The sequence below is a fragment of the Ischnura elegans genome, chromosome 2 (assembly GCF_921293095.1).
Source record: "Ischnura elegans chromosome 2, ioIscEleg1.1, whole genome shotgun sequence".
Taxonomy (NCBI): domain Eukaryota; kingdom Metazoa; phylum Arthropoda; class Insecta; order Odonata; family Coenagrionidae; genus Ischnura; species Ischnura elegans.
In genome coordinates, this window is record NC_060247.1 from 67903615 (window position 1) to 67921425 (window position 17811).

A 17811-nucleotide genomic window follows, 5' to 3' on the forward strand; every position below is an offset into this window, starting at 1 on the left:
TGCCAACACAAGTGTGCCAAAATTTTTACGTTTTATAAATATATTTTAAAATGTAATTTTAAATTAAATCAATGCTAAATTTAGTGAATGAGTGCATTTTGAATATAATTACTTCTTCTTTCGTCATTGATAAACCAATATCTCAACAAACTCATGCTACCCGAAGTGGCCAGAAGATGGAGTTTCAGTAGGGAATAATATCTGAAAAACAAATTGTAGACTTGAGACTGTAATTGAAAAGTTGTGTTTATGGATCAAATATAAATATAAAATTTCCTCCATGTTTGTGTGGATTGCCTTCGCGGGGTTGCGAAGAGCAGTGACGACATCTCAATTGGCTCCTAATTGTATGTTATTCCCTAAGTTTACTAGAATTTAAACAAAGGTCCCTCATCGTGATCCTTTTGTGCCTTTCGTTTAAAATATGTGGGCACAGAATTATTCCTGTGCCTTTCGTTATGAAATGCCTTATTTTGACTTGGTATTCTCAATTTTGATGAATGATTAAAGACTTCAGATTCTTAACCTTAATCCTAGCCATCTGTAGAACCCTCACACTTGTGTTGCATGAAATGCGTTGGTAGTGAGCTAGAAATTTCAGTAAACATTTAATTTTCTTCACAGGCACGTGTGGCCTACGTGGTGTATGGAATAAAGTGCGTAACTCATCGGAAACGTCATGTTTTAAGTTATTTCCATGGGAGATAACTTCAATGCACACGAAAGCGTTCGACTCGTGACCGGTGGTGCAATCTGCATTTTGTGGTTACCTGAGTAAGATCCCACCTCAGCGAACATGAGAGTAGTTGCTTTAATAAGTGGAGGAAAAGACAGTTGTTACAACATGATGCAGTGCACTGCTGCAGGGCATGATATCGTTGCACTTGCTAACTTATGCCCGGAAGACAAGGGTATGAAAATGCAGTATATTTGTTTGCTGGTGATGAAAGGGCATTCATTTGAATTTTGTGTAATACATAGAGAAGTCTCTGTGGGTGTAAAGGATTCAATGATGTGCTTATTATTGAACTTAATTCCAAAGTTTTTGTTCGTTGCTATTAATTTCATTTGTATTAAAATATTTTCATTCATCAGATGAACTGGACAGTTACATGTATCAGACCGTCGGGCATCATGGTATCAACATGTTTGCTGAAGCTGTCGATTTGCCCCTATACCGGAAAGTAACCCATGGTTTGGCCGTGCATCAGGGATCTATATATGCCCCTACTCTGGAAGATGAGGTGGAGGATTTGTATCATCTACTGAAACAAGTTAAAGTGAGTAAAATTGCCCCATGAGAATTTTTAGGTTTTCGGTTGCGCCACAAGCATCTGGGGTCGTTCATTATATAATCGGTTGTACTCCAGTCTAGATATCAGTTATGCAATATGACATTGCAGAAACATTGCTAAATGGACGCACACCTTGCAGTTTGGTGGTTGTTCCCTCAAATTTTTAAATTCAGCTTTTACGTATGAATAATTCTAATTAATTTCTTTGTGCATATTGTCAAGAAAACGGTTCAAGACTATCAAGCAGAACTACGGCAAATTCTTTTTACCGAACATTGAAACTTAGTCATCCTACTTGAAAAAAAATAAAGTCCCAAAGTCCCTTCATAATGTGTTCCATTGATTGTTTTGTGAGAAACTTCTGATGATATGAAACTTAGGAATAATGTGAAAAGTTTCTGTTGATCCCTGGCAAATTAGAGTAGAAAGGACCCCGCCACATTAGCTCCAAGGGTCCTTTCCTTATTCCCTTGTGAGCAAGTGGTTGCTCCTTCCATTATTTGTATCCCATCAGTATGTGTTTTGCTGTGATATCCAAATCATTTATTTGATGGGGAAGTTTTCTGAAGGATGGTGGTATAAGGAGAGTGGATCAGGTTGAGGGTGGCCTAGTTTAAGGTTACATTCTCCATTCTTTTGGGAGATACAGTATATTGTGAAAGAGGAGAAATGCTAGTCGAATTGATATAAAAAACCACTGGACTATGTTGTTGCTTTTATGCTTGGGTGATCCCTACATTTTCCCCTCAAATGCTGTTTGCTTTATCAAGGGGTGCTGCTAAGAAAGGTTTATTCACGTCATAAATTTAGGCGGGGTAGATTTTGTAAAGGCAAGAGAGGGAGGTGGTGAGTGACTGATTGCTGCATGCAACTTAAGTTATACAAGGTATCCCTGTCAACCCGTCAACGCCCACGGGTGCCATATGGCACCCAGTGCAGTGCTGAACCAATACTCCTATTATGCATTTAATATGTGAATTTTAGCGTACATTTCGGTGCCCATACTTAAGAGAAAGTTTCCTCTATTATTCAGTCAGTTTGAATTGTGTTCATTGTGTTAAGCTTATATGTATCTTATTTTTTGAAGGCGAAATATGTGTGAATTTAAAAAAACTTTGGGTGCTGACGGGTTAAAATTATAATAGGGTAGTTTCCTTCATCAAAGAAAACAAAAGGCATTGATTGCGATTCGTTACCCACCATTAGTGTATTCATAATATACAAATTATTTGGTTTTAGAAATACCGGTTTAGACGAATGGCAAGGGTCAATTTTATCCTCATTTGAAAAAGGCCAGATTGGCGCCACTCCACGTGACGTCACAGGGACCTAGACTCTATAGGAGTAGATAGTAGTTTTACATCGTCTGAGGTTACTAATGCATGCATGAGGCACAAAGCTCAGGGAAACATGTCTTAATAATCATCTATTTAAACAGGCTAAGGTCGGAAAGTTTTCCTCGTTGGTAAGGTATTAATAATCCTTATTTAATCCAAGCGCTACCAGCTAGCATGGTACTCTGCTACCTGCTAGCATCCTGCGTCGTATCAGCGCTCAGAGCCTCGCCTCAAGGTCACTTCACTTGCGGCAGCGGGAACCAGAACGACGTCACACGGAAGTTTTCCTGGCATTCATACTTACCCGTCGCATTTTCGTGCTCTTGAAAATTTTCACTTTTCATTTATCCGCAAAAAATTGATATCGTCATTTAAAAATCTAAAAGCGTGAAATACGTACTCCAGGAGTAATAATCTTTTGATTTAGGCAATAAAAAAATAATAGGAAACCACCTTAAATAGGGTGGTTATTACCAATTTGATCAAGGCTGATAATGTTGCAAATGCAGTGCATCGAGCTCCAATTTTTTTAATGTTAATTATTTTCCAGGATGAAATTGAGGTTGATGCAGTGGCTGTTGGGGCTATCCTTTCTGATTATCAGCGGGTTCGAGTGGAAAATGTGTGAGTGCAACTTTTATTAATGTTATGATGTAGTGCAATCAAATCCAGTAATTCAGTACCCCAGACCTTCCTTTGAATAAAATTATTTCATCAGTTTTAAATGAAAGAGTTTTTCATGACTTATTAAGAGTTTTTTTTTCGTAATTTGGCATATAGGTGTATATGTACCGTTCTTATATATTCTGCAAGAAGTTTTGATAGGTGACCCACTATACTCGGAACAGAAAACAAAAGTTTAATTAGGAAATAAGATCTGGTATGACTCTTACATTAGGCAAGAGGAGAGAGAAGCCGCCACAGCATTTAATTCCTAAAGTAATATTACTTACAAGGAGACATCGCCAAAGTGATGTTCAGGATCTGCATGCGGATGTTATTTTCTGGAACTATATAGGTAAGGTAGGGAAAGTGTAATGGCTTTCTTCCACATAGGCCCGGGTTTGAGAGATATCCGCATGTAAAGATTTTGTGTAGAATGACATCCCTTGAGTAATCACTTGGTCTTAATATGGCTGTGGTGGTGCATTCTAGGGCGCTAGTCCTCAAAACTGAAGTGGGTGTCTCAGGTTCGAGTCCCAGTGTTGGCAATATTTTTTCTCTCTTCTAATTTTTGAAATCACTGTTCCATTTTATCCCCATTCGTTTTATTTAGTTTCTTCACAATTTTTCAAATTTAATATCAATTTATGGATTTTAAACGAAACTCCGAATTGTGCCTTACCACGCAAATTAGAGGATGTATATAATTACCTACACTTGAATTTCTGTGTAATGTGCTTATCATGTGCACCTCTGCCTCGCATCAGTTAACCCATTGTACATCTATTCATTAATCGTTCCCCAGTGTTTGTCGCATGTGCCTCTACTTTCAATGTCTTTTTTCCATTTCTGAAACACCGGTATTTTCCGGCTTCAAAGTTTTTATTCATAATATCATTTCCATTAGGCTTTCCCTCCATTAGATTTTCTCCACAGCCGAACCACTGTCTTCCCAACAAATCTCGATCCTCACAACAGAATATCCTTCCACTCACCATGCCTCCCTTATGACCTGCCTTCTAGTGTCCTTCAAAAACTTCCGTCCCAACAACCCTACCTCCAAAGCTGACCCTCGATAATCCCTGAATGAGGCGCTGAGGCCCAATGGTGTGAAAACAGGAGCGAAAGCTAAACAAAGAAGACCTCGAAAACGACTTATGTAGGCTGCTGGAAAGCAGGGTCATTGTACTGGAAGGGTAGGAGGAGAAACTGGCTAGGGTCAGTAACTGAATGCGAGGATAGGCAATGGTGTTTATTTGTTGAGAAGAAAGACTTGAGATTACGAATATACGAAGAGGCTGTGGGAGCAATGGCTAGGGTGAGGATGATCAAATTCCCCGGAAATTTGCGTGTAAGTCATTATATACGTCCTCTAATTTGCGTGGTAAGACACAATTAGGAGTTTCATTTAAAATCTATAAATTGCTATGAAAATAAAAAAATCGCAAAGTAACTAAATAAAACGAATGGGGATAAAATGTAACGGTGATTTCAAAAATTAGAGGAGAGAAAAAGTATTGCCAACACTGGGACTCGAACCCAGGACACCCACTACAGGTTAGAGGACTAGAGCCCTAGACCACACCACCACAGCCATAGTTAAGAGGTGATGATTACTCAAGGGATCTCATGCTGCGCGAAATCTTTACAAGCGAATATCTCTCGAACCCGGGCCTATGTGGAAGAAGGCGGTGACACTTTTTCTACCTTACCTATATACAGTGCAACCTCGATAAAACGACACCCCACGGTGCACCAATAAATACTCGCTATAGCGAATTGTCGCTTTACCGGAGATGGTACAAATAATAGCCAATATACCACATATTACTCCTTTATTTTTATATTCTCGCTTAGACGTGTTTGGTGTTTTTTTGGCCATGGTGTGTTCCATCAAATGCTTTCTATTCATGCAACTCATGGAAGTGCGGGTATCCTGACGACTGCTTTCTGCCGCCCTAGGAACAAAAGAAGATCAAGCATTCGCGAATGCTAATGCCACAATATTTTCACCAAAATTAACTACTTATTTATCAAACGACAGTTTACCAGATAAATTTGAGACTGCGCACTCCATTAACTTCATTTCTAACAGATCGCTAGCAATTACAGAGAATAAGGAGTCTTGGTGTAAGTTTTTCTGGCGGTGAAACCCTCGCTATGGTGAGAGCCAACATCAAAAGGGCCTCGTAAAAGCGAAATTTTTAACATGCTTATTAGAGGATCAATTTACGGTGCATCGGCTATCTCTCGTAATAGCGGGGGTCTCGCTATAGCCCGTACTCACTTTAACGAGGTTCCACTGTAGTTTCAGAAAATAACATCCGCATGCTGATCCTGAACATCACTTGGGCGGTGTCTCCTTATTAGTAGTTAGTATATACTTAGAAAGTATTTTGGCAAATTTTGTTTTTCATTTTCGTTTCTAGTAATTCGGTGTTTTGTATTCAATCATATTTATAGTTTTATAGATCCATATTTTTAAGATGGAGGTGGGATTTTAGTGAAACTCTTGAGTAGGTTTCTATGGTGTGGCTCAAGATGAATACAGGGTCTGGGTTCTCCATCCACTTTTGTTTATAGAATGTTAATGGTTTTGTAAAAATCAAAAAATTCTATTCAACTGCATTTTGTTTTAGTAAAACCCAGGTCATGTAGAACTTAATGGTGGGTAGAGTTTGAGTGTGTAATTAAAGCTGGATTGTTTGTCCTAGGTTAATATGAAATAATGTCATTGGATGAAACAAGTTGTCAATTCTGCAATGATGTTTGGCAATAGTATATTGTTTAGGAAGAATAGGATTTTTTTCTGCTAGAGCGGAACAAGAATGAAATTTTGTGAAGCATAGTTTTTTTTTTTTTTTTTTTATTGTTCCTTGAGATCACATGTTCCGGTGACATTGGAAGTCGTCAAAATAAAGTAAATAATTAAAGTAATAGTTACAAATAAATGAAGTGATATAACATTTACAATTTTTACAGATAAAAGAAAAAAAGTTAAAATTTTAGTGGTTGATGGGCAAAGATTACTCCGAGCCCAACATAAAATCCTTCAGGCTATAATAGTTATTTTCTATTAAATATTTCTTCAAAGCATTCTTGAATGGTGTAGGTGGAAGACATTTAATATCATACGGTAGCCTGTTGTATATTTTTGATAGGGAGAAAAGAGGTCCTTTTTGGCAGAAAGTGCTATGGTAGTCTTTGAGGTGAATGTCATTGGTGGTTCTGGTAGCGTGATTATGGAGAGAACTATTTTTTGGAAAGTATTCAGGGTTATTCTTAACAAAAGAGGCACAGTTGAGTATGTACAGTGATGGGAATGTTAGTATTTTCAGATCATTGTAAAGAGGTAAGCCAGGTGCTCGCATAGAAACTCTGGCCATGGCTTTCACTGCACGTTTCTGCATAGAGAAAACTTTGTGGCAGCAGCTAGCATTACCCCAAAAGATGATGCCATAAGTTAGGTGAGGATATATTTTGGCATAATATATCATCTTCAGAGTATCAATGGTAGTTACTTCAGCCAGCTTTCTTATAATAAATATGCCAGTGGATAGTTTATTCATTATATAATCAATATGTGATGACCAGTCAAGGTTGTCAGTGAGGATAACACCTAATAATTTTGTTGAATGTGCCCGGGAAATCACATGAGGACCAACATTTAAGATCATACTTGAGGTACATGGAGACCGGTTGCCATGGAACTGAAGAAAAACTGTTTTGTCAATGTTGACTTGAAGGGCGTTATCATGACACCATTCTGACATGCTGTTGATACTGCTTTGTGTGGTATTAACTAGGTCGCTCCTATTTACCTCACTTGAAATGATTGAGGTGTCATCTGCATATAGAATGGCATTTTGGAGGAGGGGTTTGTCTGGCAAGTCATTAATGAAAATTAGGAATAGCAATGGCCCTAGTATAGAACCCTGTGGTACTCCTGCTTTCACAGTAAGGGGATTTGACTTAACTACTGTAATGCTTTTTGCTGTTCTGGAGGTATATTTGACAAATTGCTGACGGTCAGTTAGGTATGATGACAACCAGGAGAGAGCTTTCCCCAAGATGCCCACTGACTGCAGTTTAGAGAGGAGAATTTCATGATTAATTCGATCAAAGGCTTTGCTTAGATCAAAGAAAACACCAGCTGCTAATTTGCGTTCCTGAAAAGCTGTGCATAGTTGGTTTAATAACTGAAAGATGGCTGTACTTGTGGATTTGGATTTACAGAAACCGTGTTGGGCATTTTTCAGTATTTTAAAGGTTTTGAGATAACTCATTACACGATGGTAAAAGAGTTTTTCGAATATCTTTGAGAAGGCAGACAGTACAGATATAGGTCTGTAGTTTGCCGAGTCATTTAGAGGGCCCTTCTTATGAATTGGGGTAATTGAAGCATATTTGAAAAGGTCTGGGAAGACTCCAGAGCATATGGAGGTATTAAATATGTCAGAAAGGGGACCAGCAATGACATTGGCAACATGCTTAATTATAGGCATGGGTATACCATCAGTACCTGCTGACCAACTATTTTTGAAGGAGTGAATAATGTGAATAATTTCAGTTTGCGTGCTTGGGAAGAGAAAAATACTCTGTTCGGGGTTGACTACTTTGAAATCAATTGTGGAATTCAGGGTTGAGGGTGAGTAACAGAATTGTTTATTGAAGCTATCTGCAGTGATTGATGGATCAGAGCAAGGAGTGCCATTAAAGAAGATCGGGGAGGGGGTCAGGGTTCCACAGGAGGATTTTGTATTATCTTTGATCACTTTCCATGAAGCCTTTATAATGTTGTTTGAGTTTTTTATGTATGTATCAATTTTAATCCTACGTTCATTGTATACCATAGATTTAAGGTCTTTCGAAATGTGTTATAGGTGGATCAGGGCATAAAATTTGTGGGGTGGACATCCAGCGATAAATTGACATTTACCACATATAATTGAAAGATTTTAAGGTCCTCTTGGTGAAAAATTGTCTTTTATGATCAATTTTTAACTATTTTCTCAATGGGATCAAATTTGTTTAATTATCATTAGCTAAATGAATTTTAACTTTTAATTCCATTTTTTGCCAAAAAAAATTCTCAAGGATTGGGGGCAAATGCCCCATTTTCTTCCCTATTTCCACCTCTGAAATTATCCAGAAATTTTTTCATTTCAATTTTTATAATTGTTAAAAATTATGAGTGATGTGATTTCCCTGGGCTCTATACTACTTATTTTTTCAAATTTTTTTTTTCATGTAGATGTAATAGGTTGGGCCTAGTGGTTTTATCCTACTTGTGGAGGAGAGACCAAACTGAGCTTCTCCAAGAGATGATTGACTGTAGAATGGATGCAATCCTCATCAAAGTAGCTGCCCTTGGCTTGGACCCTGCTCTACACTTGGGGAAGACAATTGGGCAAATGCAACCACACCTACTCATTATGGTGAAAGTCTTTCCTTAATATTATACTGTTAGGTTTATTTTGCATGGAAAACACCTCAAGTATTCATGCTAGTAGGTTTAAAATAATCTAAAATCAACTTACAATCTGATTAAAGTGTGTAACATACCATTTCCCCTATCTATATCTGCTCTCCATCATGGATACTTACCTATATTGTCACATATTGCTTATACGCTGTAGTTTAACAAGAAACTTTTATTTTCACAATTCGATGCACATAAAAAATGAAAAGCTCCATTTATAAATCTTAGAAATGAATATGTCAGTAGTAAAATAACTTCAGTGGTAATATACAGGCGGTCCCCGACTTTCGTACACAATGCGTTCCCGAAAACTTGTACGAAAGTCGAATGTACGAAAGTCGAACCATTGACTTCCATACTAATTAGGGGTTACGTTCCAAAAGAGCGGAATATACGTACTAAAACTTTTTTTTTTCACGGAATTCATTTCAATTGACTTAATTTTAATAATATGTTAATAAAACTCCTCAAATCATCTAATTTCTTTCGAAAATAGGCAGAAAGTGCAAATAAAAGTTTAAAAAACAAGAACTCCGTTGGCTATCGAGTGAAACTTCCTCTTGGCGTCTAAGTTGACATTCCACTTATTACGTCCACTATAAATAAAAGGACATATCAAGAAGCATAACAAAATGTATTTGTTGAACCCGCACTCTGGATACCTTTTAATTTTTACACCAAAATTCGATATTTGGCAGGTGACATTCATGATCGCGTATATTCCGCATGTTATTCAAAAAAGACAAAAGACAAACGGAATTCGGGTGATATTTCGTGCAATATTGTTGCTGAAGGTTTACATGAATTAAACAGCACTCAAACGAAAAAACACAATTAGAAAGGTCTTACTAGTTTTATTGAAAGCTATTCGATGATGTCTAGTCAACTTCTTTTGAAAAATATCTTCAATGAAGGCTTTCTTCTTCTCTTGATAAAGGAGCCTATAGCAGGCAGTCTCTCTCCCAAATAAATCACCTAGATTAGAGTCAATTACCAACAATTCCCTTCATTATATACGTTCGTATTGTTCGTATATACTGCCGATACTGACATTTGAAACAATTGAATTTTGGGATGCGCAATAAACATCGCGGGAATTTTAAAAAAATTACAGACCAACGTCCGAAAGTCCGAATTTAGCGTACGAAAGTCGAGTAAAAGGTGTCAATTTTGAATGTACGAAAGTGCGAATTGTACGAAAGTCGAGTGTACGAAAGTCGAGTGTACGAAAGTCGAGGACCGCCTGTAAACTGATTAGGTTGTAGTTGGTAATGCAGGATTAATAGCCTTCATGGTGGGTGTGGATATTGCGTGAGTGTTATGTGGTGATAATCTATGTCAAGGCTGTCTCAAAAAGATTATTTTCTACGTGTGAAAGATCCACAGAGAAAAAATCATTCGCCTTGACCGGGATTCGAACCCGGATCCCCCGATTTCCGGTCGAGTGCTTTAGCCAGTTAAGCTACCGAGGCGTCATTCTTCCTTGTGGATATATTTTCGGACACTACCGGACAAGATGTTGCTGGACTGCTGAGCATATGATGCCACAAGCAGTCCAAATCGTGCGCACAGTGCCACAGCCGGAGAGCAGGCCTGGACAAGCAAGCCCGAACAGGCCTGAAAAAATATATCCACAGGGAAGAATGACGCCTCGGTAGCTTAACTGGCTAAAGCACTCGACCAGAAATCGGGGGATCCGGGTTCGAATCCCGGTCAAGGCGAATGATTTTTTCTCTGTGGATCTTTCGCACGATTGTGCATTGCGGGTGACTCCCGTAAAAGTTATCACCGCAGCTAGTCCCGGTATACTTTAAACTATTATTTTCTACCTTCTCCTGCTTAGTTCACTGCATGATTGCACGATACTACTTTTTCAACTAGTTGAATAAGCAATTGAAAATTGTGGCGAGGATGTTATTGACGTAATAACTCAATGGAACACCTTAATAGGCCTGATCGGCTTTTTATTATGTTAAAATGACAGCCTTTTACTTATTTTTAAGAAATTTGTCATTTTTTGAGAGTTATTTTAAGAGAATAACAGTTTCCGAAATTTTTTGATTAGACATATAATAATTTGTTCAGATGGTTTGCACACTAATCCATCTTCAAATGGATCATCTCTTTCTTCACTCAATGGAAAGTCTTCATCGCTGAATTTACTTTCATAAGATTCAGCTTGTCTAGTCAAAGAGTTAAGTTGATGGTTTGCCGCTGTTAATCTACCATCCTTCACCATTACACTTGAACCGTCTGTGTTGATGGCAAAAATGTCTTTTTTTATAGAAATTTCCTTGTCCAATGCACATTAGCAGGCATATTTCTATTTATTCTGATGAGCTCCCAAGCTCTAGACCTTTGGTTCTCTTTCAAAGGAATGAACATTTATATTATTGTATCTTATATTGCATGGCAAAATCCATTATTTGAAAGTTAGACACAATTATCTGGGATTTAAAGAATATTTTTTAGCTAGAGATGTGCAAATAGTATCTGCGAATACTCAAATACTTCGAATACTAGAAAGTATTTACAGTGAGTCCTCGTTTAACGTCACTTACCGTTCCTGAAAAATGTGACGATAAACGAAATGACGTTAATCGAAGCATAATATCCCATAAGAAACAATGTAAAAAGTGAATATCGGCTCCTAGACCTCATAATTCCTACGCGAAAAAAGTGTTAGCGTATCATATCTGGGGCATTTTTTACGGTGGGAATGCCAAACTATCGCATAAATACGAGTTCCTGTCTTCATCGACGACAATAGCAGCAGTGACGTATATCCTTCTCCATTTTTGTATCTTCCAGCATTTGCTTTTCGGCTTCGCCATGGTGGTCGCCCGGGCGAGTGTCGCCTGGGCATCATCCAAGGTTCTTAGAGTACAGTACGACAGGTCGTACACTGTCGCACGCATGTCGTTGGTAGATGACTCGGAAAAATGTAGAGAACTCTAGTCGTTTAGTGCATGAAGCACCATTTTAGGCAAGTTGACGAACTACATCAACTTCGTGGGTTAGAGCAGTGGAAAGAGTTCGACGTGGGGAACTGAAAATGATCGGGTGAAAAGTTTAGTTAGTTTAGTTAGGATAGGGTAGTTTCCTTCATCAAAGAAAATGAAAGGCATTGATTGCGATTCGTTACCCACCATTGGTGTATTCATAATATACAAATTATTTAGTTCTAGAAATACCGGTTTAGACGAATGGCAATGGTCAATTTTATCCTCATTAAAAAAGGCCAGATTGGTAGCCATGCGATGTCACTCCACGTGATGTCACAGGGACCTAGTTTCTATACAAGTAGATAGGAAATTTACATCGTCTGAGATTACCAATGCATGCATGAAGCACAGAGCTCAGGGAAAAAATCTCTTAATAAGCACCTATTTGAACTGTCCATGGTCGGAAAGTTTTCTTCGTTTGATAAGGTATTAACAATTCCTTATTTAAGCCAAGCGCTACCTGCTAGCAGGATACTCTGCTACCTGCTAGCAGCCTGCATCTAAGCGGCTCATATTCTGGCCCCAAGGTCACCTCACTCGGCTGCAGCGGGAACCAGATTGACGTCACATGGGCTTTTCCCATCATTCATACTTAGCCGTCGCGTTTTCGAGCAATTAAAAATTTTCACTTTTAATTTAATTGCGAAAAATAGATATCGTCATTTAAAAATCTAAAAGCGTGATATGCGTACTCCAGGAGTAATAATCTTTCGATTTAGGCAATAAAAAAATACAGTTAACTCTTGATTTTACGAAGTCAGTGGGACCGGAAAATTGGCACTTCGTAAAATCGAGTTTCGTAAATTCAAACCTTTTTCATAAGTCACGAAAAAAATGTTCGCTTTTGTTTCTTCCGCCGTTTTTTGTCTTTAGTGGTCTTATTTAAATGTTTTTGGTGGTTATTCTCGGTATAATTCATAGAAAAGGCTTTTTGCTATCGATTTATGATGTGAAAAATCGTTAAATAATTATACCACCATAAAATTCCCATTTCTTGTTCATACTTCAACATCAACGATCGCTAAAGAAATTCCCGTCCAGTTTAGAAAACGTAATCAAATAATGAATTGCAATGTTTATTATAAGAATTAACAGTAATAAATTTGTGGTTAGGAGCCAATAGCTACTATTAAGTATGCAAAAGATAGACATTTGTTTCTGACACCCACGGAATTTTAGCGGCAGCCGGCCTAACCGCCATTTATGTCGCCCTCTATCGCTCAGTGACGAGAAAAAAAGAAAAACAAGGGTCTTAGCCCGTTTCCAAAATAACCTTCGTAAGTTAATATTTCGAGTTACTTCGTATTTTCAGCAGAATGTGCTCTATTTTCACTGAGATTCAATTACGATCATAAATAACGTAGGATGTGATTATCTTCTGGCGAATATTTGAAGTAAATTCTGTTTGAGTTCTCCGTCCGACTACTGTGTTCCATCATCTTCGCAGACGTTGCCATAAAAGACTTAATTCTTTATCAGGACTGTATTCTTCATACCGGGTGTTAGGTGACCTGTTCATATATGTAGTATGTTTCTCTCCTTTTATGCCGACAGGAGCAAGGTTCCAACCGGAAAACGGCAGGAGAAACATCTTACAGTATCGGAGAAATATAGATAGAAACGTTATTATCCACATTGATTGTTTTCCTACAAGAGACGTTTTATCATTTCTCAACGTGGTTAAGTATTGGTTCGCTAGCGTGAATTCCCAAAAAATGACACGCAAAAACCTGTACCGTCACCTCATTTAGTTTTCGTGTTCCTTTCTCCGCCGTATTGAAAGTTAGGCAAAGGATCATTGACATATAGAAAAGATTTTCTTAGTTTTAGCACTAAGAAATAGTCGCGCCATAATCGTAAATAAATATAGTGTGGAAAGAGCAAAGAAATTAATTTCAATTGAAAAGTCAGCTGAGAAGAAGAGAGACAATTATAAGCGCGGCACCATTTTCCCGATAGTGGAAGATACTTCTTCCGCCTCTCTCCGGTTAATAACTTCCCCCCGTTGCAGGTAAAGATGAACCATGCCCTTCTCCACAATCGGGGAACGTTCCCAGTGGGTGGGGTGAATAAGAGTGGGATGGGGATTGCCTGAGGGAAGAAGTGTGGTCAGCACAAGGACTGGTGAAGGGGGCGAGACAAAGAAGGGTGGGGAAATGGCCTTCAGCTCTGCCTCAGTCTACTTTTGGGGGCCGTATTTTTTTGCGACGCACACAAGCTCAGTCTCCTTAGGGAGGGAGTGAATGGGAAATGCTGGGGAAGGAGGGGTTTGGGATGCGTAAGGTGGGTGTCAGCAAGATCAGCCAAAGGCGGCAGGAGGGAAGGGACGGCTTTGGAAAGACAGAACCCCAGCATGGGAGAACGGGGAAGCGCGTGAGAAGAAAGTTCATGGTTAGACTTGGAAGTGCGTCTTCATTACGAGAAGCCTGAAATATAAATTGGCGGTAAATAGAGCCCAGTACTTAGGATATTTAAGTTGTTCATTCACAAAGGCCAATATATACACGAAAAGATATTATGGCGCGGATTGCATGTATCAACGTCCATTTCGGGATGTTATTAATTTCTGTTCCCATTTATAAAAGTAGCAAATAAATTTGAAAGAATGATAATCATGAATAAAAATATCTAAATCGATATACAAACGCACATGAGCAAAATAGATGAATGTATACATACCGATCCATCGCAAGTAGTACCGCTCAAGCTTCTTCCGGTATAGGACTTTAAAATCCTGGATAATGCCTTGGTCCAAGGGACTTGCTAGTCGAGTTCGGGGGTAAAAAGAGGACTCGAACATTAGCCAATTTTAGATCTTCCACGTATTTATGAACGGTGGCATTATCCATTATTAAAACAATTTTGCTGTTCTCTCCAGCAATTTTTCTCTGTAGACGTATAACCGTTTGCTGGAAAATTTCTCTGGTCATCCAGCTGTTTTTATTTGCATGGTAAAAAACGGGGAGGGCTTCCAATTTTAAATGTTTTAAGCACCGTGGCCTTTCAAATTTCCCAATGACAACGGGCTTATTTTGTCCGTGCCCGTTTGGTTGACGCACAGCCCCACAGTAACACGCACTTTACTCTTTTTCCCCCCATGGCACCTTTGCCCTTTGAAACCCAGGGTTGTCAGGTAATGCATTAAAAAATAGCCCAGTTTCAGGGGCCAGCGAGGGTGAGCTCGTCGAGGAAAGGGTCCCGGATTAGGGACCCTTCGAAGTGCTTCGGCGAAAAGTAGTCAAGTAGTCTTCGAAGTACGTTCACAGCAGTGCAAAGGGTTAATTAGGGGTGTACGAAATACTCCGCGCGACCTTCCTGACATGTTAAACTACGAATTATTGTCGATGCTATGTTTACGAACAGGCACGTAAATAGGGGCATAATGTCAGCCGCGATATTTTAACTGAACTCCTACTCCCCCTAAATTCCCACAGTGAGGTTTTTGGCGACCCATTTCTATCCAAAGTTGCATTATCATTTACAATTTCGCACTTTTGATGGACCACAGTTGGAAGCGCTGATTTTTTAGCTACTTACGCCGGCGTAACTAGTTTTGTTGACAAATTTTTCGCCGTAGTTCGTATAAACGAATGCCATTTGCTCCTAGGGACCGAGCCGAGGTTCGTAAATTCAAAAAATTTCGTATAATCGAAACTTCGTATAATCGAATAGCGCCATGTATTTAGCATAGGCTTTTCACCGGGACCGCAGTATCACTTCGTATAATCGAAAACTTCGTAAAATCCTGCTTCGTAAAATCAAGAGTTTACTGTAATAGGAAACCACCCTATTGTCATTTGCATTTTCATTTTCCGACCTTAAACCTCCTCGAAAATCATGCTCAAAGAAATACAAAATAATAAGGTAGTTTTACGCTGTACATTGGTTCATACAAGTTAATGTCCAAATGTACGAATGCGAGAATGAATGCCAAGAAGCACTGTGAATTCGAATTGCGAAAAATAGATATCGTCGTATAAAAATCTAAAAGCGTGAAATACGTACTCCAGGAGTAATAATCTTTTGATTTAGGCAATAAAAAAATAATAGGAAACCACCCTATTGCATGCATAGTCAGCAGTCCTGTGAATTGTTCTTCTTGTAACTCAGAAGCAGCATTTAAGTAAAATATCTATTTAGTAATTTGATGAGGTTTAGATAAGTTTTAAAATTTCTCCATCATTTTGAAGGATGAAGAACTAGAAATTCACTCAAATACAAAAGCACTGGTATGAATACAAATTCTCCTTATATTTTATCAAATCTTTTAGTTCTCAAATTCTCTGAGATTCAGTGTATTCAAGGGGTTGAGTGGGTTAGAGAGACCTTTGGGTGGAATGATTATTGGGTTTAATTTCGTAGTTGAATTAGTAAGTAGCTGCTTTGCTTGCACGGCTGTTTTTTTCTGCATTACTGTCAAGATTGGCTCAATGAAGGCTTAAATGTAACTTGAATAAGTTACCCTAAATTGTTTTAAACACATCAGTGAGGCTGTAATTAACCTCAATAGCACGACCTTGTTAGTAGGCAATGCATAGAAACTGCCTTTCCATTGTATTTTTTGAGAATTTACCACATCTAGAAAATTTAGAAATGTTCGTTTTTAATAAATTGTGTTTTCCATCATTTATGTGTTTGTATTATATAAAATATAATAATAAATTATTAATCAGTCTGTTGGTAGCCTTAAGCTGAACCTTAATGTTGTAGTTAGATAATATCATCCTTGTCATTAGACTATGTGCACTTAGTGTTATAAATAAATGTCTACATAATTTAATATTCTTCAGGATATTAAAGACTAGTTGTTAATTTTGTGTTATATTTTGTCTTAATGCGTGTTCCCATTCAGATATATGTAATCTCTTTTAATAAGCTCATATTGACCCTAGGTTAAAGAGGTAGCCTGCTTAATTATAAAACTGTTTTGATGAAAAGTATTCATTGCCAGACACCATGAGTAGTCTTAAAAACTTAGGTATATTTTGTTCATGAATTTAAGTTCAATATTGCATGAGCATCTTTGGTGCCAATCTAGATGGTGGGTTTCTTTTGCAGAAAGAAAAATTCGGGTTAAATGTCTGTGGCGAGGGAGGAGAGTACGAGACGTTTACTCTTGATTGCCCATTGTTTAAGAAGTCCATTGTCATGTAAGTGTCGGATTTTAGCCTCTTTCCTTAAATAATTGAATAATTTGTGTTTCTGGTGCATTTTGACAGTGTGCATAACTTATGAACTACATTTAATTCTGCACTAAACTTCTAAATTTTATACTTTGATGTTCAAATTTGAATCAGTATTTTTTGTTTCTGGCTTGGAGGCTGAAATTCAAACCTATGCCATCTGAAAGAAGTGAAGTTTCACTGCTATTAAGTGACCTTTGGCCAATTTATGCCCATATAATATCGCTTTTAATATAATTGATAGATCCATCTTCTGTGCCTAAGATTACAATCACCAAAAGGATTCTTCAAATTTCCATTCATGAGAATTGCTATTTTCTTTGGACGTTCTTGATTTTAGATTTAAGGGTGACTTATTGATGTTCTTAAAGTTTGTTGTTACTACTAAAAATCTCCTTGAATATTTCTGCTACCATTTGGTGGGCATTTATTTGTGCATTGGCAAGTACAAGTAAATGTTGTATGTATTATAACTGATTTATGGGTTTGAGGTATGTTTTTAAATTTGCAAAGCCTTTGAGAATAAAAATTGAGAATTGAGGAAAGCCTCCCAATGGTAAATGTTTTATAATGCAGTAGAATTTGACATGGCAATGTTGAAATATTCATACATTATGTCTCTTATAATAAAGCAATTTTTCTGGTATGAATATTGCATTTTTGCCATTTCCATGGAGGAGGTTGCTACTAAAACTTAAATAACATTAATTTCTACATTCACTTGAAAAACGATGCTCACATTGTCCTATATGTTCCTATTTCTAATGAGGCAGCATGGAGTTGTTTGCCAAATTAAATAATGCATTACAAAAAACCTTAAGCTTGCGAATGTGGTGATATCTAACC

General features: G+C 37.9%; 1 protein-coding gene and 1 non-coding gene across 2 annotated transcripts in view; both read left to right on the forward strand.

The window, feature by feature from the left end:
- Positions 1-170: 170 nt before the first annotated feature.
- Positions 171-17811, forward strand: part of LOC124153910 — a 39365-nt gene continuing 21724 nt past the window's right edge. The window contains exons 1-6 of the mRNA XM_046527310.1: positions 171-347; positions 625-911; positions 1096-1280; positions 3183-3256; positions 8550-8733; positions 16841-16932. Coding sequence (XP_046383266.1) covers positions 797-911; positions 1096-1280; positions 3183-3256; positions 8550-8733; positions 16841-16932 — 650 coding nt within the window. The 5' untranslated portion in view covers positions 171-347; positions 625-796. The remainder of the gene's footprint in view (positions 348-624; positions 912-1095; positions 1281-3182; positions 3257-8549; positions 8734-16840; positions 16933-17811) is intronic.
- On the forward strand, positions 10426-10498 carry Trnas-aga. The gene has a single exon. It is a non-coding gene; the product is annotated as a tRNA-Ser (tRNA).